The 23,613-nt window shown below is 43.9% G+C and overlaps 1 protein-coding gene across 2 annotated transcripts in view; it reads left to right on the forward strand.

The window, feature by feature from the left end:
• The window catches only part of ATP8B2 (ATPase phospholipid transporting 8B2), a 470,208-nt gene extending 449,157 nt beyond the window's left edge, over positions 1-21,051 (forward strand). For both annotated transcript variants that reach the window (XM_086947594.1, XM_086947593.1), the window contains 3 exons: positions 3,347-3,485; positions 4,768-4,898; positions 14,260-21,051. In XM_086947594.1, coding sequence (XP_086803720.1) covers positions 3,347-3,485; positions 4,768-4,898; positions 14,260-14,532 — 543 coding nt within the window. In that variant the 3' untranslated portion in view covers positions 14,533-21,051. The remainder of the gene's footprint in view (positions 1-3,346; positions 3,486-4,767; positions 4,899-14,259) is intronic.
• The last annotated feature ends 2,562 nt before the right edge of the window (positions 21,052-23,613 follow it).

A 23,613-nucleotide genomic window follows, 5' to 3' on the forward strand; every position in this document is an offset into this window, starting at 1 on the left:
TGATTACTAGCAAGGGACTTGTCGATAACAGCTGTACATTTGCCGGGGTCCCTCTATTCTCAAGCGGATTTCTTCAGCAGGGACTTTGTCGAGGCTCACGATTGGGTTCTCAACGAGGAAGTCGCAAACAGTATTTTTCAAGCATGGGGAACTCCAGACATCTACCTGTTCGCAGACGCGGGAAACGCAAAATGCCTCGTCTTCGCGTCCAGGTTTCCCCAGGTCGGGTCTCAAGAGAATGCCCTTTTGATGGATTGGTGTCAGAACTTACTGTACGCTTTTCCACCGATCCCATTGATACCGACAGTAACCAACAAGATGTACAGAACCAATTCCAGGATGATTCTGATTGCCCCCGAGTGGCCATGCCAGTGGTGGTTTCCAGACCTCCTTCAGTTGTCGGAAGTGCCACACAGGAGGCTGCCATGTGACCGGATCTCCTGTCCAAGCAGAAAGGGAGAGTGTTCCACCCCAACTTGTCCTCCCTACGCCTAGCAGCATGGCTCCTGAAGTCATCCAGTATGGACACTTACGGTTGAATCCAGACTGTATGCATATCCTTAAAGAAGCTAAGCGACCTTCTACAGGGAAATCATATGGTTTTAAGTGGAAACGATTTTTTCTGTGGTGTGAGAACAATGGTCATGACCCTATCCAAAGTCAAGAGCAGGTGATTCTGCCTTATTTGTTACATTTGGCAAGGGCTGGCCTTCAGTTTAACTCTATTAAGGTTCATCTTGCAGCGATCACTGCCTACAGAAAATCACCTAAGCAGACTTCTTTCTTTAGGATGCCGGTGGTGAAAGGTTTTCTGGAAGGCCTAAGAAAGGTATATCCGCCAGCCAGATCACCTTCCCCGCCTTGGGAGCTTAATGTGGTATTGACTAAGTTAATGGGTGCTCCTTTTGAGCCTATCCACAAAGCTTCCTTACAACACTTAACTTGGAAGGTAGCATTCCTCGTAGCCATTACTTCTGCTCGTAGAGTGAGCGAGATCCAGGCTCTGTGTTGTAAGGAACCTTTCACTGTGTTCCATGCTAATAGAGTAGTACTCAGAACGCATCCTGCTTTTTTACCCAAGGTCGTGTCAGACTTTCACATTAATCAGACTATAACTTTGCCGACTTTCTTTCCAAATCCTGCAAATCTTCCAGAAAGATCTCTCCACTCCTTAGATCTTAAGAGGGTTCTTAAGTTTTATTTGGATAGAACAAAGACATTGAGAAAGTCAGACCTATGGTCCTATTAATACGGGCTCTGCTGCTTCCAAGAGATCCATATCTAGATGGATTGTTTCTTCCATTGTCCTGGCTTATCAATTAGCTAACAGGTCTTTGTCAGGAAGGCCAAAGGCTCATTCTACGAGATGGAAAGCTTCCACAACAGCTCTCCTTAGGAATGTTTCTATGGCAGAAATCTCTAGGGCAGCTACATGGCGTTCAGTCCACACTTTTACTCGCCATTACTGTCTTGATTCAGACACGCAAGCAGAGGCTCAGGTTGGGCAGGCAACGCTAAGAAACTTTGCTAATACTAGCTAAGATATGTGTGTTAAACTGTTGTTATCTCTATTTTCTGCTCGTTCGCTTGGAAGTGGTTATGAGCTTGCTACTCTATTCAGTGCTTTTGACTATTAATGAGTATCCCCTGGAAGAGAAGGATTAGTTACTTACCTGTAATCCTAGTTCTCTTCCAGGGGTATACTCATTAAAGTCATAAGCACTCTCCCGCCTCCCTGGGCGAGCAGTAGCATTATGTTTTAATATTTTATTATTACATTTCTGTATGCAGGTTCCTGCAAGGTTTCCTCGACCGTACAAAATAACTGACCTAACTGCCACCTGTGGGGCATGATAGGAGCAGGGTTCCCCTGGAGGCCTTAAAGGCAAAGTGTTCAGATTCTCTGACGCCTTAAAGGCGAGGTGTCAGTCTCATTTTCTGTACAGGGAGGTTATTTCGTTATGCAGCCTACCTAGGGTAATTTCCTTTTATTACAGGTTCTTTGATGAAAATAAAAGGTCTTTCTGTCTGTGGAATGCATTTTAGGCTCATGCCTTTTTCTTGCATTGGTTTTATAGTTTATTTTCATTCTGCAGAAAGTATGTAATTATGGCTTTATTAGCCTATATGTTATGATTGGGCTGCATATTATTAGTTTATACATGTATAATTAGTTTAGTACTATGTACTCTTTTTATATATTCACACATATATATGTATTTGTCTATATGTTCCGGGTTCCCGCTTATGGGCGGAGAATATTCAGTGCTTATGACTTTAATGAGTATACCCTTGGAAGAGAACTAGGATTACAGGTAAGTAACTAATCCATATATCGTTACCGAAGGTAAGTAACTTGTGAGTTTATGCAAACAAAATTGGTCTGAGTTCAGACTTTGAGGGTGTGGCATCATTTGCTGCCTGAATGTGTACAACAAATGCTTAACACTACCTCTGATAAAGCCTTACTGCTCGCCCACACTACCACAAATAGAGAGTAAGGTGCTAACTACCTTTACCTCTAACTACCTTTGGGTTTCCACTGGACTCTGTGCACACTATACTTCATTTTGGTATAGTATATACAGAGCCAGCGTCATACAACATGGTCAAAGCTGCTCTTCCACATAACAGAAGCAGTAAGTTTGTTGCCTCGGTGTGGCAGTACTTGAGAGCTTTCCTTGAAGGCAGTGCCATTTGACCAAGAGCTCTCAACTGATTGTAAAGACCAAGTCTGATGTGGTGTTCTGTATTAATCCTAGATGGCGTTGTTTGGGTTGCTATGTGATGATGTAAGCATTCAGAAAGTGGGTGGTTGTCAGGGTTGAATGTTGATTGCTGTGAGAGTGGCAGTTGAAGCTAGCTACTTTGTGGATGGGGTCTCTACAACTGATTCTACAATAAACCTGCGTTAATCACCAATACTGAGTGAACTCTCTAATTTCAAGGAAGGAGTATCACCACGACCTCAGTTTCAAGGATCGAGACATTTGAAGATCAGCTAAAGAGCCAGCAGAAGCTTAACCTATTCTTTATGGCTTGATAGAGGATTATAGATCTCACCCAGGGGCTCTAGAAGCTGAGTGAGCTCTATCTGAGTTTAAAACTGCTCTCCTGAGGAAAATAAATTGAAAACTCCTTTATTGTCAAATGTAGTTGTAAGCATTCACTTTAGGGAAGCATGTGTGTGTGTTTTTTTTTATTTTATTTTTATTTAAGAAGGCTGCCTCTTTAATGACTGTTGTGACCAAAGACTTCTCCATAACCCAAAAGAGGACAATGTTGAAATTATATACTTTAAATTTTCTCCACCTCATTGTTAACCCCTCCTGTTTCCTGTGGATAGATTGGATTGGACACCGGGTACTGGACGGCCATTAATCATTTCTTCATCTGGGGCAGCCTGGCTGTATACTTTGCCATCCTGTTTGCCATGCACAGCGATGGGCTCTTCCAAATATTTCCCAACCAGTTCCGCTTTGTGGGTGAGCATCTCAGATGTACCCTCTGCCTTCATCTTACTTTGCCTTTTGCCTTGACTTTCCGCTGTATCCCTTCCTTCTTTCTCTTCCCGTTTTCTTTCTCCCTTCTCGCCATTTTGCACCAAATTTTTATCCCCATACCATCATTTGAATCTCTTAAAACCTCACCTTAACATGTATTATGTACAAACCATCTAATTTACCTCCATTTGTACTTTTTCATCCTAAGATCTTGCTGGGTTCCCCCATTTTTTAAAGCTGAGTCAGTCTTTTATTACATCTTGATGCTCCCAACCATCTTCACTGATTCCTCTTTCCTGCTTGCCCCTTTATTGGCCTCATTGCTATGTTTTTCTTCTTTGTGTGTATCCCTCTGGTCCTTTTTATCCTCTTCAATAGGTTTCACCTCTCACCAATACCAATTCCCTCTTCATTGCCCGTCTGTTTATCATGAGCTTTTGTGTCTCCCTTGGTTTCTTTTCCTTTTATTGACCATCACATCTACAGGAGGAAGGGGAGAGGAGCAGGAGTTAGTGACCCACATCTACTCCTGAAGGCCTGTTCTTTCAGTGCTTTCCCTCTTTTTCTAGTTTATCTTTGGCACCTTTTCCTTCACAGTACAATATACACTATCTCTATTGTAGATTGCTGGCTCCCTCTCCTGTACATCCAGTCGCCTTGAGTGCACTCTCCACTGCCCCATCTCTCGCTTTCTGAAGTTTGTCTCTTATTGTTTACTGTGTTTTTGGACATTTCTTACTCCTGTCATTTTTCAACCTCTTTGTGTACCCAACAGACACTTACATGACTCATTTCATCTCCTCAACCTTACCACCTTTTCCAGTTATTTGCCATTTTTACTTACTCATTACAGTGCTCCATGGCCTTGCTATCACCGTTTCATTAGTCTTTCTGTGTTTCACTTTCATCTGTCCCTCTAGCCCTAGTTCTCCCACTCACTTTTTCTGTTCTGCAATATATTGTCTCCTATCAAAAAGCAACTCTGGTGACCTTCATGTACCCATCAGAACTTTCTTCTTCGTTAACTTTGCCTGGCATTCCCTCTGCCAATTTTCTCACCCACCATACCATGTATGTTCTGCTCCTCACATATCCTAAATGAACTTTTCTTTTCTTCTAGCATTAGTTATTTAATTTTCCCATGTCTCTCTCTCTCTCAGGTCCCCTTTTGTACTTCTCTGTAACGATTTTGCCCTCACTAATGTTGCTCCTCTTTAGGATTATGCCCGCTAACTCATCCACCATGTTCTTCTTTTCTTGGCAGGGAATGCACAGAACACCTTAGCACAACCCAGCGTCTGGTTCACCATTTTTCTCACCACTGTTGTCTGCATTATGCCTGTGGTGGCCTTCCGGTTCCTGAAGCTCGACCTAAATCCTGAACTCTCCGATACGGTAATGGCTGTCTATGCGCTAAACTGAATAACGTTTGAAAGACTCTTAAAGTTAAATCTTATGGTAAAGAGTGCTTCACAGATGACTATTGGGACTTGTGGTACAACTGACCCTGAGAATTACATTAACAGTAAACCTGTTTAACCATCTTAATCAGGAAGTTTACCCTCATCCTTTAACTGCGGCTTTTGTCCTAATTGAGTGTAATAGAATGTCTCCCTACCATTGTAATAAGAGCTCTACAAACCCCTTCTACCATAAAAAAACATAGCGAGTGCCTGGAAACAACCACAGAACCAGTCACATACGTTTTGGAATAGCAAGGTTGCACTATTTTAAGTTTTTCTGAGTTTAACAGTTTTGCTTTCAAAATCCTAATCAATCCAAAATGTTGCACATACTCCAAAAGAAAATGTTAAGCCTAAGCCTAGGTTTTTTAGGTCTCGCCTGAGCCAATGCGCTTGCGCATTGCTGGCGAGATTATAGTAGGGGAAAAGAAAAGTCTAACAAAACGGGGGATTAGACACAGTTCATGTGAGACAGGCGCGTGCACAACGCCAGCCACGTCACACACCACCATTTGTCTGTGCCTCGCATCATACTTCAAAGGCTGCCGCTCCACCCACCAATCAGACTTCAAAGGCTGCCGCTCCCCCGCCACCCGCAGATTTCAAAGGAATGCACTCCCGCGCCCCCGCAATGCCGAGAGCTTGTTTTGGATAATGTGAGCGATAAGATAACATTTAAAGAGAAGCCTAGGGCATCTTGACGTGTTTACTCCGAAGCGTGGCTCCTCCTAACTTGCAGTGACTGGGCACGTAGGAATGACCTGCAGGTCACAGGAAGGTTGTGCCATAACATCAGTCACAAGCTCTGACGTAGTCCGACAAAACTATGAATGGCATTTCCTGTCTTTGAGCAAGCGTTTTGTTTCGATCACTAACGATTCACACTGCAGACTTCTAAAATTGCCGTCCGAGCGGATTGGATTGCTGCTGTTTCTACATGAAAGTACATCTTTCACTGATTCATCCGGCCTGTTTCCTGTACTAGACTTGACGAGGAATGTATTACCAGTGTTTCCTCACATTCTCATAGTTCGGGAGTGCGGCCCTCGTTCCGAGTCCCATACTCTTGCCCTGCCCGAATTTCACAACCCAGCTGGCCTCTCCCAGCCTCTCTTCTAGCATTGCTGAACATCTGTGCTCGTCCTGTCCTGCGATCATCCATCCCTAGAGATGACATAAGCCCCCAGACTCGAGAGCCCGCGCTGCACAGCTCACACCCAAGCATGGTGAAGAAGGGACGAGCTGCAGTGATTGCTGGCCTGCTCTTTCTCTGCCTCCCTTACGCCATAAAGTCCACCAAACAGGAACACAAGATAATAGAGGGCTGATCATGGGACAACACCGCTCGAGCCTGATCCTCCGGTGCCTCATTCATTATAGCCTGTATTCATATCCAGCTGCTTCATGCATGCTTCTACCCAGGAAATGATCCTGAGCTCCAATAACTTCTGCATGCTGCTGCTTTCCCCTTGTATACACCTGCAGCCTCAGGCATACGGTGCTGCCCCTGTGCACACTGCCTCTTTCAGCCTTCCCAACTGGCTTATGTTGGTTCCCGGTGCCCATTAAGCCAATGCTTGTTCTTTCACGACAATGGTTAAAAATCACCTAATAATCTTCGTGTGCCGAAATACATGTGTGACGCCTGGCTCTTTGTAAAGCGCTCTAATGCCCTCGGGCCTGCCTCGCACTATAAAACAAATACTAAAAAAGAAACGTTACTGTAATGGGAATCACCCACAGTAATGTGTTTACAGCCAGTGCTATTAATGTTATTGCTTTTAGGCTACTCTGGAATGACTTTTACGACGGGTCCGAATATTTTTCCTTTTAAAAAAAAAAAAAAACCTGACGAAAACCATCATTTTCATTCTAAGCGCTTATTACGTACGGGGGCTTTATTTTGTTCGTGAGGCTAGGGTATATGGCCCTATGTTTTCGTGTTAGCCACCATCTTCATTCCATTCTAACTCATCCATCAAAGATGGCGATCCCGCCTTCACTTTCCTTGTTTTGTGTTAGGGAGGGAGGTTGGCGCTAAAACCTGTGGACTATCCATATGCAACCCCCCTCCCCCCATCAACTGATGGATCGAACTCCTTACTATAAATACAATCCTTGTTACTTCCATTCCAATTGAGGAATAAAGAAAACGGATAATAAAGTGATTCACCCAAGATCACTCAGCTTGTTTAAGTGGTGCTTCCATTAAACTCAATAGATTAACCAGTAACACACTTCAGCTGCCAGGACACATACACTTAACCGAGTAATAATAATAACAGAGCATTATTTTTACAGAGAACTTAATGTCACCGTTTTAGCGTTTCTAAGCGATGTGAAAGGTGTTGCCATTACTCATACTCATTCTACTCACTTTTTCACATTTATTGGGGCGAATATCTGAGTAGAGACTGGTTTTGCACACGTGACCTCCTGGTGACACCTGCTGGTCATGACTGAGTTATCAGGCTTATCTTACTCCAGTCTGGGCTTTTATTTAAGAACTTCTAGAATTCTGTATTTTAGAAGATGCAGCCCTAGGTAACCAAATTGAAGCAAATGTATAAAGAGCAATCCCAAAGCAGGGTTTTAGAAGGAAAGGTTGAATTGGAATGTAGTTTCTGAGGTGGAAGAATCAGGCAGGTGACACTCTTCCGGCTCCCCTTCATGACCTCCTCCTCGGATTCCTTCACTGCCCCCCTCCACCAGTGCCCCTCATCTCTCCGTAGCCCCTCCCCCAATGGCTTCCTTCTCGGATCCCTCACTTCTACCCTCCGCCAGTGCCCCTCATCTCTTCGTAGCCCCTCTCCCAATGGGTTCCTTCTCAGATTCCTCACTTCTACCCTCCGCCAGTGCCCCTCATCTCTCCGTAGCCCCTCCCCCAATGGCTTCCTTCTCGGATCCCTCACTTCTACCCTCCGCCAGTGCCCCTCATCTCTCCGTAGCCCCTCCTCCTCATGACCTTTTCCTCGGATTCCCCCACTGCCACTCTCCTCCAGTGCCCCTCATCTCTCCGTAGCCCCTCCTCCTCCTCGCATTCCCTCACTGCTACACTCCACCATTGCCCTCATCGCTCCAAAGCCCCTCCCCTCATGCCTCCTCCTCAGATTCCCTCACTGCCTCCCGCCGCCAGTGCCCTCATCTCTCCGTACCTTCTCCCCTCATGGCCTCCTCCTCCTCAGATTCCCTCACTGCCAGCCTCCTCTAGTGCCTCTCATCTCTCCGTAGCCCCTCCTCCTCCTCTCATTCCCTCACTGCTACCCTCCACCAGTGCCCCTCATCGCTCCAAAGCCCCTTCCCCATGACCTCCTCCTCGGATTCCCTCATTGCCACTCTCCAACAGTGCCCTTTATCTCTCCGTAGCCACTCTCTCATATGCATTTCATTTGTTGTATAGCTCTACTCGTAGTGTAGGGTGTCACTCACTCCAAGTATCTGACTAATATCCACCCCTGAAATTACTTCATATTTCACCATATTAATTCACCACTAATCCTTTATAGGCTTCCTGAATAGCGTGTGTCAACAATCGCTATATAAATACAAACCTTTGTCCTCCTCTATCCTTCTGCTATAATTCTAAATCCAAATAACTGACTAACCTATCCACCACTTAAAATGTCCTTGCATGTTTCAATATACTAATACAACACTAATCCTCTATGGGTCGGCGAGTAGCGTACTACTCGCCGTAAAAGCGCTTCGACGCCTCGTCAGGGGTAGTAAGCGCTATATAAATGCAATTACAATACAATACAATTTCCACCCGGTGCCCCAGCTATCCCATCTCTCCAGGTGGAACGTGTGTCCCAAAGGTCGCCTCTTGCTTAATGACAAGGGTTCCTGGAGCCACCACACACCATGGAAGGCGTATGGGTGTCGGAGGAGCCTGAGAAGCCTTCAGGACACATGCGTATCAGAAGTAGGGCAATAAAATGGCAGACTTTGTAAACCCATGGAATGCCAACGAGATGAAACCGAACTGACATTTGATACTGGCAGTAAAAGCCATAGGAACCCATTTGCTTGGGGGAAAACACCCTTTTAAATCAGTTGCTTCTTGCCAGACACAGTCGAGTGTGGTAATACCCTATGGGGTACTAATTCACAAGCATATTTATTTACTTTGTTTACATGGTTTTCTATTAACTGGACGTTCAGGGACGTTGAAGAACTGAAAGCGAAAACAAGCATTTGCAATGCAATAGGACTCTCAAACCCCCTCACAAACAACCCTTCACACACACACAACCCCCCCACACACACACCCCACACACACACATAACCCCACCACCCCCACACACACAACCCCCCCACACACAACCCCCCCACACACACAACCCCCCCACACACACAACCTCCCCACACACAACCCCCCACACACAACCCCCACACATACAACCCCCACACACACAACCCCCTCCACACACAACCCCACACACACACCCCCACACAACCCCCCCCACACACACACCCCCACACACAAACCCCCACCCCCCCACATGCACACGCACCCCCACCCCCCCACACGCACACGCACCCCCACCCCCCCACACGCACACACACCCCCACCCCCCCCACATGCACACACACACACACACACACACACACCCACACACACAACCCACACACACAATACACACCCCAACACACACACAACCCCCCCACACACACAACCGAACACACACAACCCAACACACACAACCCAACACACACAACCCAACACACACAACCCCACACACACAACCCCACACACACAACCCCACACACACACACCCACACACACAACCCCCCACTTATACAACCTCCCACACACAACCCCCCCCACACACAACCCCCCACACACACAACCCCCCACACACACAACCCCCCACACACAACCCCCCACACACACAACCCTCCACACACAACCCCCCCACACACATCCCACCACACACACATCCCCCCACACACATCCCACCACACACACATCCCCCCACACACACACATCCCCCCCACACACACATCCCCCCCACACACACATCCCCCCCACACACAACCCCCCCACACACACAACCCCCCACACACACAACCCCCCACACACATACAACCCCCACACACACAACCACAAACACACAACCACAAACACAAAACCACATACACACAACCACACAACCACAACCCCACACACACAACCCCCCACACACAACCCCCCCACACACAACCCCCCCACACACAACCCCCCCACACACAACCCCCCACACACACAACCCCACACACACACAACCCCACACACACACAACCCCCCCACACACACAACCCACACACACACAACCCCCCCACACACAACCCCCCACACACAACCCCCCACACACAACCCCCCCACACACACAACCCCCCACACACACAACCCCCCCACACACACAACCCCCCACACACAACCCCCCACACACAATCCCACACACAATCCCACACACATACAACCCCCCACACATACAACCCCCACACACATACAACCACACCCAACCCCAACCCCACACACACAACCCCACACACACAACCCCACACACACAACCCCACACACACACACACACACACACAGACAACCACAACCAAAACCACAAGCACACACACAACTACAACCACACACACAACCACACACACAACCATCTATCTATCTCTCTATCTATCGCACTCACTCTATCTACCGCCCTCAGTCTATCTATCGCCCTCAGTCTATCTATCTATCGCCCTCAGTCTATCTATCTATCGCCCTCACTCTATCTATCTATCGCCCTCACTCTATCTATCTATCGCCCTCACTCTATCTATCGCCCTCACTCTATCGCCCTCACTCTATCTAACGTCCTCACTCTATCTGTCTATCTATCTGTCGCCCTCACTATATCTATCTATCGCCCTCACTCTATTGGCCCTCACTCTATCTATTGCCTTCACTCTATCTATTGCCCTCACTCTATCTATCTTTCGCCCTCACTCTATCTATCTATCGCCCTCACTCTATCTATCTATCTATCGCCCTCACTCTATCTATCGCCCTCACTATATCTATCTATCGCCCTCACTCTATTGGCCCTCACTCTATCTATTGCCTTCACTCTATCTATTGCCCTCACTCTATCTATCTTTCGCCCTCACTCTATCTATCTATCGCCCTCACTCTATCTATCTATCTATCTATCTAAATCTATCTATCTATCTATCTATCTGTCTATCTATCGCCCTCACTCTATCTATCGCCCTCACTCTATCTATCTGTCTATCTATCGCCCTCACTCTATCTATCACCCTCTATCTATCGCCTTCACTCTATCTCTCTATCGACCTCACCCTATCTATCTATTGCCCTCACTCTATCTATCGCCCTCACTCTATCAATGTATCTATCTATCGCCCTCACTCTATCTATCTATCGCCCTCACTCTATCTATCTATCGCCCTCACTCTATCTATCACCCTCACTCTATCTATCTATCACCCTATCGCCCTCACTCTATCTGTCTATCGCCCTCACTCTATCTGTCTATCGCCCTCACTCTATCTGTCTATCGCCCTCACTCTATCTGTCTATCGCCCTCACTCTATCTATCGCCCTCACTCTATCTTATCTATCAACCTCCCTCTATCTATCTATCGCCCTCACTCTATCTATCGCACTCACTCTATCTATCTATCGCACTCACTCTATCGCATCAACACAGCATCACTCAGCACCACCACAACATCACTATGCGCTACCACAACATCACTGAACGCCACAGCATCACTCGTTGCCACCACAACATCACTCGGCGCCACCACAGCATCAATCTGTGTAACTATTCAATAACAACTGGTTAAAATATGTTCTCTCAATGTTTCAAGCTTTATTACATATTTCACAAAAAGATGTTAACATTTCACTTCTGTTCTTGGATTTTCGTCACAATAAAATACACTGAACATAATCTTCACAAAAGTTATTTACAAAAGTTTAAACTATTGCCATTATAAATTACAATAACTATTATTTAGGGATTCATTATTTTAAAAAATTAAAAGCCATTGTTATTTCTAATAGCAATACATCTAAGTCAAGTAAATACAACACATATTGCATTACAAATTCTATAGGTGTCACATTTGCAAAAGTTATAACTATTGGCATTGTAAATGACAAAGCTATTAATTTCGCTATTTTCAAAACCAACACATAAATAAAAAATGTGTCATTTAGAATACCAATAGCACAAACTTTCCTAATGCGAGACCTATTGCATTGTAAATGCTTGTTTTATTAGTAAAGCTCATATCAATTAAGTAAACCAGGCCAACTTGTACTTTATCGATAAGAGTAGGCTTCGGGTACTTGCTGGCGATTGACCCAAGATTAATTCAATTTCTCGGAGAGCTGAAAAGGTTGCACACCACAATGCTGAGGACTCCGTCAACATCCTTCTCTAAACAATAAAAGTAATCTAGGCTTTTGGCAAATAGGTCAAAAGCTTAGTTTGTTATGGTCTGAAGGCAACTTCCATTTTTCAGACTACCTTTTCAAAGGTTGCTGTATAAAAAAGAACAATACTCCCATCACCGTGCAATAAGGGGAATGTTTTCTGTTATTAGAGATATTTGTGTGTATCTCAGATATATTAAATTGAGAAAGGAGGAACATCTATGTGTATTATGTAGAACAAGCCATTGAAAATAGTATACATATCACAAGCGCAATATAGCATACTCCATAAAAACATGGTCAGTTTTAAGCTACACTGCTGGTAAACCTTAGCATGTTTTAAGGATCAGTGGTCCCTAACCAAAAAGCTTTTGCAAATTTAAATGTATATAGAAATGCAATGATATCTTTATCTGGCTGTCCAACTGGACATAGTCATTTAATGTAAAAGTAAAAGAAAGCATACAAGTGGGGAAATATATATCATTAGAACGAAAAAAGCTTGGGCAATATAAAAGGTGCGGCCAGAAGAATTACAACAATTAGGCCAATAAAGAAAACATTACAGCACCCTAGCACACATTAATACAAAGTATACGGTTATGTCAGAGTGCGAGAAGTCGACGACGTTTCAATCCCTCTAACTTAATGCCGGGATCATCTTCAGGACAAGACAAATAGTGCCGGAGGTTATGGAACTAGACTCGGTGCGAGGCTTAGAGCTGAGATGGAGAAAATACCTCTGAGTACATCCAGGAGCTAATCTTTCCCACAGATTATTCGTGACTCTTCCAATTATCAGGACTGAGAATTTTCTCCGTCTCTGCTCTAAGCCTCACGCCGAGTCTAGTACCAGAACCTTGTTCGATGGGCATCACCTCAGGCACCATTTGTCTTGTCCTGAAGATGATTCTGACATTAACCCCTTCCATGCTGGTGACGAACCCCAGCCGTCATGCACTACGGTGCTCGTGTGCTGATGACGGCTGGGGTTCGTCATGGCCCGCCCATGTTCGTCCGGCGGCCGCACACGGGAAAAATCGCGGCCGCACGGAAGGGGTTAAGATAGAGGGATCAAAACGTTGTTGAATTCTCACACTCTGACATAACCATATACTTTGTATTAATATGTTCTAGGGTGCTCTAATGTTTTCTTTGTTGGCTTAATTGTTGGTATTATTCTGGCCACACCTTTTGTATTGCCTGAGCTCTTTTCGTTTTAATGATATATATGTCCTCACTTGTATGTTTTCTTTTACTTTTACATTAAATGACTGTCCAGTTGGACAGCCAACTATAGATATCATTGAATTTCTATATACATGAACTTTCGTAAAAACTTTTTTGTTAGGAACCACTGTTCATTAAAACATTCTGTACCCAAGGTCCCTGACCACTGTTTAGGTTCCCTTGTCTTTGTAAAACATGGTAAACCTTAGCAAGCACGTTTGAATGATTCTATAGTAATCATTAATATATTATTTATACATATATTTTCCAACACCGCATATCCAGTCACCGGCAATCCTGGCATATTTAGGCTAAGATGACATCTTGGGTAGAGGGCGGATAATCAATGAGAAGCTCATTTGGGACCCTCTGTGGACCATAGGCCACTTTAAGGGGTGTGGTAGCTCAGGTTGATACAAGCTCTAAAGTAAAGGATAACTTTGCTTCTAGCCTTTGCTTCTCTCTCTTCTGTGTCTATTCTTAACTCTGTTTTCTTATTTCCTCTTTGATCATTTTCTCAAACATCACACTTATTTCTACTGTTTCTCATCTCAGTGAGTAAACTTTGTTGATTCCAGCACCCTTTCTTTGTAATAATTTTTGTTCTCCATTCTATTCATTTTAGGTACGGTATACCCAACTGGTGCGTAAGAAGCAGAAGCCACAGCACAGATGTATGCGCAGAGTGGGTCGCACCGGGTCTCGGCGCTCCGGCTATGCCTTCTCCCACCAGGAAGGCTTTGGGGAGCTCATCACTTCTGGAAAAAATATGCGGTTGAGTTCCCTAGCTTTATCCAGCTTTGCAACACGATCCAGCTCTAGCTGGATGGAAACCCTGCGCAAGAAGAAAAGTGATCATGCCAGCAGCCCTGTTGGGGACAGAACTCTCAAAGTATAATCTGCTTCTACGGCTTGTTGCTCCTTTGCACAGTTCTTGTGCTTCAGTGCCAGCAGCCCAGTTTGGGACAGGAACCTCAGAGTGTAATCGACTTACAGATTACCATGCCACAGTGCCAGTAGCTCTGACGAGACTTGAATTACAGAAGTTTAATTGGTTCCATGGCTTGTTTGCTAGCCAGTGTATCAGTTGTGGCCCAAAGCCAACAGCTCTGTCGGGACAAGAAACAAAGACCGTAGTTGTGGTTATCAGCTCTTTGAGTTGTTGAGTGTCTTAAGCCAGCAGATAGCATTGTTGAAGGTTTTCTGGAAAAATAATAAGGTTGAGCGGTACAGATCATGCTGATAAAGCATTCAAAGTGTAGTTAAATTCCATGGTTTGATGCCACCAGCTTGTCACTTATGGTTCAGTGTCATCAGCTAACATCAATGACACTATGCTGGAAGCATGATCAAATTCTAAGGCTCTTTGGTTTTTCGCAGAAAGCATGGCGTTTGAAGGTTTATAAGAGTTAGTATTCCCATGTATACCTCTAATGCCTCCCGGTCACCAGATGACATTGATGAAAGGTTGCTGAAAGTGTAACGATTTTCCTTGTGTCTTCTGTCCCACTGCTGTATGATCAATCAGTGCTGGGATTTTTGGTGGACTACTGTGTTCGATAGGTTGACAATTCCTCACGTCTTTCCTGCCTCAGGTTTAGCGTTCCTTCACACAGAATACTCAAGACATATTTGACTTCAGCTACGTAGTGCTTCAAGTGTGTGAAAAACAGACTGAGCTAAGCTGGTGTTGGAATCTAAAGAGGCTGTCATCTTTACCTTCTCAGTGACTCTAAACCAGAGCAACTGGCTATGCAGGCAAAACCAAGGAGCAGCTGGTCACGCACCAAAGATGATGGCATGGTCACAGGATTCCGCCAGTGATTTGTCCTCAACAGCAGCCACATTCTGGATAGTCTGGTGGAAACTGCAGAAGGTCAGCAGGCTCTGATGGTCGAAGTCTAAATGTTCTCCACACAAGAACTTTGGGTCTGTTGAAGAAGGAGCTTCCCTTAGTTTCTCCGATAGGAGACTAAGTTGCACTTGGATCTGATAGCGTCAGTTCCGTGCTCTAAACTGTGCTAATTTTTTATACCTGTTTTGAACTCATAAATGATATTTCGATTTTTACTTCATACATGAATGTATTCACATGTCTCAGAGAGGAGGCCGGAGAGCACATACTGCTGCATACTTTGCATCGCTTGTTTGCAAATGTAATCCACCTCTGGAAAAATGTCTACTGTCTAAGGCGTGCTGAGAGTCCAGCCCATTCTAATGAGTTTTGCTAATTAAAACCCACTGAAGTTCAGGCACCGTTCTGTGCAGCTTGATTCCCACCTCCTGTGGAGGACACCATCATGGACAGTTAGATCCCACCTCCTGTGGAGGGTGCTGTCCTGTGCAGTCTGTGCCCACCACCAGCCTTAGGTGCTGCTCTTCTGTACAGTGAGTAATTGTTGCCTGCATAGATTGCCATGTTGTGCAGGAAGTCTTGGCTTCAGACCAGTCTCGCCTGCTGCTGCTCTGCCTCGTTATTCATCATCTTATTTCCAATCTGTTATACATGCTTTATCCCGGACTGTCCTACATGTGTCCTCTTTCATTCCAGTTAGACAAAATATTAGTTCCGATGGGTAGAAGGGGGGAATGGGTAGAAAGAGCTTAGCGACCTTTGCTTGTGATATCCTTGCCTAGGTTTGTTTAAATCTGGATTTGTTCATTGATGAGGATTCGGATATGGTGTTAGGGCTTTGTTTCCCGCAGATGCCCATGGTACAATTTGTTGGCTGCGGCCTCTTTACACATGATTCTTTAGTCTTATAATTTGACTTGTGTGTAGCGTCTTTGGTTTTAGGTATGATATGGTACTACAGCCAGAGCTGCTGATATGGATGTCAAGTGACTGGATTTATTGGGTATGACTTGAGTGCGATGTAATTTGATCTGGTATTTGTAGCTTTGACTGTGATGTGATATGGCAAATTCTTCACTCTTTTCTTGGATCGGAAGTATTGCTGTAAGTGTTGTACGGTTGGTGTCCTGTTATGGCTCGGTTCAGTCCATTTGGCTTGTGTGTGTGATACCATGGTTTGGTTCAGTGCTGAGCATTTGGTGTACTTTTTTGGCTTGGTAAGGGGCAAATGGCTTTTGTGTGATCTGCCTTTCTGATGGTGCTAACAGCTGGATTGCTGCAGTATGGCTTGTTGCCAAAGGCTCAAATGTACTTTAATGAGTTTGCTGCTCATGTTGGAGGGGCATATTGCATCAGTGCGGTGGGTAATGTTTTGATGGTACCACCGAGGACATTTCTGAATGTTATGATGATTGTAGTATGCAATTGCAGCTTCAGTAATACAATCTTCGTCTTGGTTCATTGTGGATATCATGTATTGAGTCTGGTAATCGAAGGAGAGAAATCCATTATATTCAGTGCAGTTCGTGGTGTGGCAGGCACTGAGGATAACCCACAAAGGGGTCTTTTCTAACATGATAGTTACACTGTGATGTGAAAATTAATCAGGCACCACAGTGAAATTGTGCTAGGGGGTCGGCAGTGAGCAGTAGTGTATTTTTCATGCTAAAAAGATCACTTTGTTGGTTTATCCGTGATTTAGGTTGTCAACCCCGATGAGAGAGGTGTACTTTACAATACCGCTGTCAAGTTGTTGTTCTGTCTTTAATAATGGACCACTTTTGTCTGGAGCACATAAAAGAGCTGTCCTATTCAGAGATGAATAGCACTGGCCAGTAACAAAAGAAGAACTTTTTGGTAGTGAAATCTATTTCCTCTTTTTTTTCCCCACTCATTGTGGAAAATTGTTGAGCAATCGTGTCCAGATGCTGCCCACCCGATGTTCAAACCCGTTGCTTTGTTTTGATGAGAAGTGGTGATTCACAACCTTATGGTAGTAAGTATTGCAAAAGTGCCCTGTTGTAAGCAATCTCTGCTCTGAATAGAAAATCGGATTTGTATTTTTACCTTGTGTTTTGGTCTCTTTTACTACCCGTGGAAACTTTATATTGCCCTGCATCATAAAAAAGTGTTGGCTATTCTTTATTTATTTTAATGTTGAGGCTGGCATGTTAATTGAAGAAATATGGAGCGTGGTGTTTTTTTGGGCACATGGTGAGAAGTATTGGCAGCTGGTTGATGTCCTCTTTTTCTATTGGTTCTGAATGCATTGTAACCGGCCAGGTTCTGGAATATCCATTTGTACTTTCACTAAGAAACGAGGTCTGTTTCATTCTGACATCTGATTAGTGAGTAGATTCATTATCGCTCATTACCAGATGGAGCATTTCCTTGTGTTCCGTTGTTCCATCACCCTAAGGCAAATCAGCATCACGCTGCTCAGTCTTGAAGCGACAGACTATTGCACCTCTATGGCCTACAACTAGTTACATGACTAACACCAACAATTACCCTGACATCTCCTACATGAAACATCACCTGCTTCCATAAAGGCAAATGGGTCCTACTTATGCTGGTTACCAGATAAACAAGCAGAAGAACGACCCATTTACATTAAGGCCGCCAGTCATTAGTCAGTGAGAGCAAAAGTCTTAACTCTACGACCTCATTTCACTACCATCCAGCTATGCTTTCCTTAATGAGGCATAAAGCAGCTTTGCCTTCAGTCACAGAAACTGGCAACAGTAGTTCACTTCTCTTTGCCGTTAATGCATATCTTCACACAACCACCAGGTTATACACCTCATACCCGGGCCCTTACCTGACTACCTCCTTGGAAAACCAAGAACAATTCAGGCAACATGTCTACATAACCAGGAGCCGTACATAGAAAGCAACAATTGCCATATTTTAAGTAAGACCTACCATCCTACTTGTCCGCAGGATCACCTTCCACTTCAGATAAACGATTGTGACCAAGACCTGAAATACTGACGCCTGCCCTGTAGTCACTAGGAACCGCAACCATCACCAGAATGAAAATCCGTCAGCTTTCAAAACCAACTAGCATCACACCACCAAGGAGACAGAGCTCCTCCTTAAGGATCAGCAAACGGTTACTAAAATTCCTCAGTGACTCTTGTAGGCTAGAAATGTTGACAGTGTCCTCTTCAACTGCTCTGTTTAGAAGTGACCAGTAGCCCTTGCACACAAGATTCCTCCACATTACTCTCACAAACAGTCCTACCCAAGTTGCATAGAGCAGTAGACACAAACACCAACAATCCTGGACTGATCTCATACCAACAGTCACTGAGGCCAACCTGCCCTCCAAATTTTTTGATACTAGCAAATCCTTTCTGCACAAATACCAATATTCCTTCACGTTTCCGAAACCACTGAACAATCCTATGTACAACAACCGTGTTTTCGTCATGTAATCCGATACCCCAGCTTCCATCACTTATGTACCCATCCCATTACAAAGTAGTGCAGAAAGTGCTTACTTAGACTAAGACGTGAAGCGCCATCAGCAGGCTAATTTCTAATTTGGTCTGAATAATGTTGAGACTCTGTGGTCCTAATAAAGATGCAGCCTGGGACTGGAATGATACCTCTTCTCTTGAAAATGTCTGCAAACCATCTGTGAAAAGGTACGCCTCTTGTTTCAGCCCATAAAGCTACCACACGGATACCTGGCCGCTTTTCTTTTAAGAAAGAAAAACTTTCATTTTTATACCAAAGAGTAAGATTATTTTTTATATTTTCGTCCATATCGTTTTTGGTTTTAAGCAGTCTGAAAAATATGTGTTAGTGCGTCATGTTTTAGGTTTTTCACATTCATATGGGATTGTGTGCAGGTGGAAGTTCACAGGTCTTGTGAATCTCTCACATTCATCAGTTTTCCTTACTCTTTCCAGCCTTTTAACTAGTTCAGTTTTGATTATAAAAAATATGCACCATGTGGGAGGAAATAAAAAAAAAAAGGCCATCTAACTTTGAACTGCAAATCTGTTGAATTGAGTTGGTTGATATGCACTTCATTTTGCACCTCACACTTACTAGAGCAAAAATAAATTACTTGTTCCTTGGCTCCATTCATGCATTTATCCGCGTGCTGGGTCAATTTTATTTAAGTCTGATTAACTCCATTTAAATTGTATTTCCCCGTCAGTGTTTAGAATAAATTGTGAATCCCTTTTGTGGTACTGCATCACCTATATTTGCAGACTTCCAAACCCAAGGTATGCAGATATTTTATGCTACATTAGGACTATTTTCTGTCATGAAAGAGAAATGGCAAACTAGAAGCTTAAACAGTGATGGCCTTCTCACCAGAGAAGTAAAATATCTGGGGAAGAAAATTTTATAAACCGTTTTCGTTTGCCAACTTGAAGTCTTTTTGAATCTGCAACGTCCCTTTACAAGTAGCTTGCCACGTTTGTAATGTACATCCAGATTTAACTATGGAGTGGAGGTGTGCATTAGTTCCAGGGTTACTTTTTGATAAAGCCAGCACTTAATCCAGTGCTACCATAGCCATCCTTTCAGGTAAAAACTGTAAAGGACAAGTCATTATATAGCATTTCTAGTGAAGTGTTGGGTTTCGCAAGACATTTGAAAATACACCGCAGGTCAGCAACTATCCTAATTAACATGTAACGAAAGCTTCTAACTCTCCCCTGAACATAAGTCCATACAACCTCCATGAATAGCCTTGCTAAATACCCTCCATGTGAACACAAACACCTCATGCATTTACCACAAGAGGGGAGCTAATGTTTACCAGGCTTAAACCCTCCTATATTGGCCATCTTCTAGGAACATTCTGTATGAACATGATTCTCTTTTGATTTAGACCCAGCAGAAGTCTCGTCTTTTAACAGAAAGCACTCGTGAATTCCGCCTGTGGCAAGAAAGTACACTAGACGTAAATCAAAGAAAACATTTTCACATTTAGGCGAGGCACAAAACAGCCATCTTAGACAAAAGAAGTGGCAAATTTAAGATAATCTGTTGATATAGCTTACCAAGTGTCTTCTTTGCGAGTCACATTTAAGCTCAAGTCTATTTCTGTATAGTGAGAAAACAAATCACTGTGGATCATTAAGGAACCTCAAGTCTGTTTTATTCATTTTATTAAGTGTTCTAATGATTTCATTGGTGCAGCAACCTGTCAGTCATTTGCTAATTGCTGGATCATCAGTCGAAGTGAGTTCAGTGAGGGTTCGGTTTAGATCAGGTCGGTCAGCAGAACTGGTATGATAATCCTTATAAGATTATCACAGGATAACGTTTGACCTTTCTACCCTTATATTATTTGTGAGATGAAAATACATTTTATGTTTGAGAACTTTATGTCTACCGATGTAATAAAATACATGCATTATGTATATGGAATGGGGGGGAGTTAACATCTATTGTTTATTAGTGGGAGATTTCATTTAACTGTACAGACGAAAACATTCTGTATAATTTATTACACGTTTGTATACTTGCAAATTCTATCCTTTTTTGGGTATAAGATGCCTTGCCTTTTTATAAAAAGCATTTTTCTGAGAATGTGTTTTCTCGTCTCTTGGGGCAAGAGGGTGGGGAGGATAATCAGTATTAACCAGTGTGCATAATATTCTGCAGCTTCCTCTTTCTGGGGTTCCTAAACCCGCTTGAGCATCTTGTATAATTCCCCAGCATTTGAGCTTTGAATTTATCTGCCATCATGCTTTAAACGTTGATACATTTTTCATAACCGTATTAATGGAAAACATTTCAAAGCGTAGTTGTTTTGGACATTATAACTCCAGACACTGAGGTAATAGGCCTTTTAGTTGCCCTCCAAGGGGGTTTTTGCTCGGGGAAACCTGTAGCTGGTATCAGGAGTGAGAAACTATTGCAGGTTTTGGGGTGTTTGAAATTCTATCTTCTGTGTGCATTCTGCGGTGACGCATGAATAGAGGCGTACAAAGTTGAACTGGTGTATTTGGTTTGACAGCAGGGCTGGTGTCCTCCTGTTGTCTGATGACGGTGTGACTGCAGGAGACAGCATTGTGGGTACCTGCATGGATTCTCAGTGTGAGCACAGAGGTAACCTGTTAACTCTAGGGGTGGAGAGCAGGGAAACGGGGGTGTATGAGACCTTGAAGGTGTCATGCACCCTTGCCTTGTATGTAGTACACAAGCAGTAATGTGTCCCAGAAGGTCTGTGACTGTAGTTGCCACCCTGCTGAGGGGCAATGTGGACTTTGGTCCTCTTTTATGCTTTTGAAATGTGGCTGGTGTGGACATATTTCTGGCTTCTTGTGCGAGACCATGAGCAACATGTGTTCCTCTCTGGTACCAGAGCTTGGATTGGATGATGAATGGCCTGGACTAAGGCTGAAGGATTAGTGAACTGCCAGACCGTGAAAACCTTTGTCTCTCTTTGGTGCTTAGAGTTCACAAGAGAAATGTAACCAGAGCATGGGAGGTCAGGTATCATGTTGAGTGTTGAAGAGGCTCAGGTGATGAGTTGCACACCTGATTTTGTGTTTGGTATTTAAGTATTATGTTTGCCTGAAGAAGCTGATGTAGCAAAGAACAAAACACACCTATGCTAGCTTTCTTTTTTCTGAGCCCTGGAAAGCCCAATTTAAAGCGCAACTTGTTAAAAAATAATTGTTTTTTTAATTTTGTGACATTATGTGGGCTGAGTTAAACTAGTGAGTATTTGAATTCCTTACGCTCTGCTGGTGTGAAGGGTTGATGGTTTAAGAGAACATGCCATAGTTGTCTAAGCAGAAATAAATTCAAGAGTTCTGAATGAAGCAGTTGGGCTAATGTTATTCACCAAAGTTAGGTGTTATAATTTAAAGTGGGAGCAGTTCTTCATGTTAGAGCAAAGGGAAGGCAAGTCACTGGAAGAACATGTGACCGCTTTGCCTAGTCAAATTGTGCTTTTCGAGAAGAAGGAGTACAATAGAAACCAGTTCCATAGAGGTTTAGTAGCGTTAAGGTAAGGAAGGAGAATTTGTAAATTAGAGCAGATAATGGATAAAGCAGAAAGGTTAAAAAATACAAATATTTAAATATACATGGGGGGAGTTATACAGATAATCTGTGTGTTGTGAAGAAGAAAATTGTTGGTGGTAGCCTGAAGTTTGGAGTTCCTAGTATGTGATTGTGAATACACATGCTCTCCATACTCCTGCCATCTGGTGTTGGGTGCACACATTTGCAGGTTGTTTATCTTCAGAGTTTTCTTAAATCACAAGACTTGATGTGACTTCTCCTTTGTTCCACAGTGCACCAGGAGGGCAAAGACTCCCCCCTGAGATTGTTTTCTTCCGCCATTTTGTTCAGACATTTGTCTTCCAGCTCTTGGTTATGACATTTCTTTGCCGGGAACGAAGGTACTTGTCATCACAACTTTGACCCCTGTGATAAGGAAATTATTGCAAATCTCTTTGATCTGAGTATGAACACTCCAGTGGAGGCAAAGGACAGTAAGGCAGTGGGTATCTTAACACAGACACAATTTTACACACACCACTACTCACACAGATATGCTCATGCCTACACACACTCTAATGGAGGCAAAGGTATAGTGAGACAGTGGGTGCCAGTGCACACTGTCCCTTAGATAAACATTCAGGGCTACACTGAGCACTCCAAAGGAGGCTACTGTACAGTGAAGCAGTGGGCGTTGAAGATAGGCAGAAGTTTACCCACACTCCCACTCAGCCACACACTCAACGGCTTTCGTCAGGAAAATTAACACTTCAGTGGAGGCAAAGGTACAGTGAGGCAGCAGGCATCCAAAGCAGGCACTAGTCTTCTCACACTGCTTCCTCAGCGCTACACTCAGATATAGGAACACTCAGATGGAGGCAAAGGTACAGTGAGGTACTGGGCGACCAATGCCAGTGCAAGTTTACTCCCACTTCCAATCACTCAGATACACCTATATAACTACAGTCAGGGAAATGAAAAATCCAGTGGAGGCAAAGATACAATGAATAGTGGATATCTAATGTAGGCACAGGTTTACGCTTACACAGGCACACAGGGATATGAACACTCCAGTAGAGGCGAAGGTACCATTAGCATCCAAAGCAGGCGCAAATGTACGCACACTGCCACTCAGTC

Source organism: Lissotriton vulgaris, chromosome 12, assembly GCF_964263255.1.
Source record: "Lissotriton vulgaris chromosome 12, aLisVul1.2, whole genome shotgun sequence".
Classification (NCBI taxonomy): Eukaryota; Metazoa; Chordata; class Amphibia; order Caudata; family Salamandridae; genus Lissotriton; species Lissotriton vulgaris.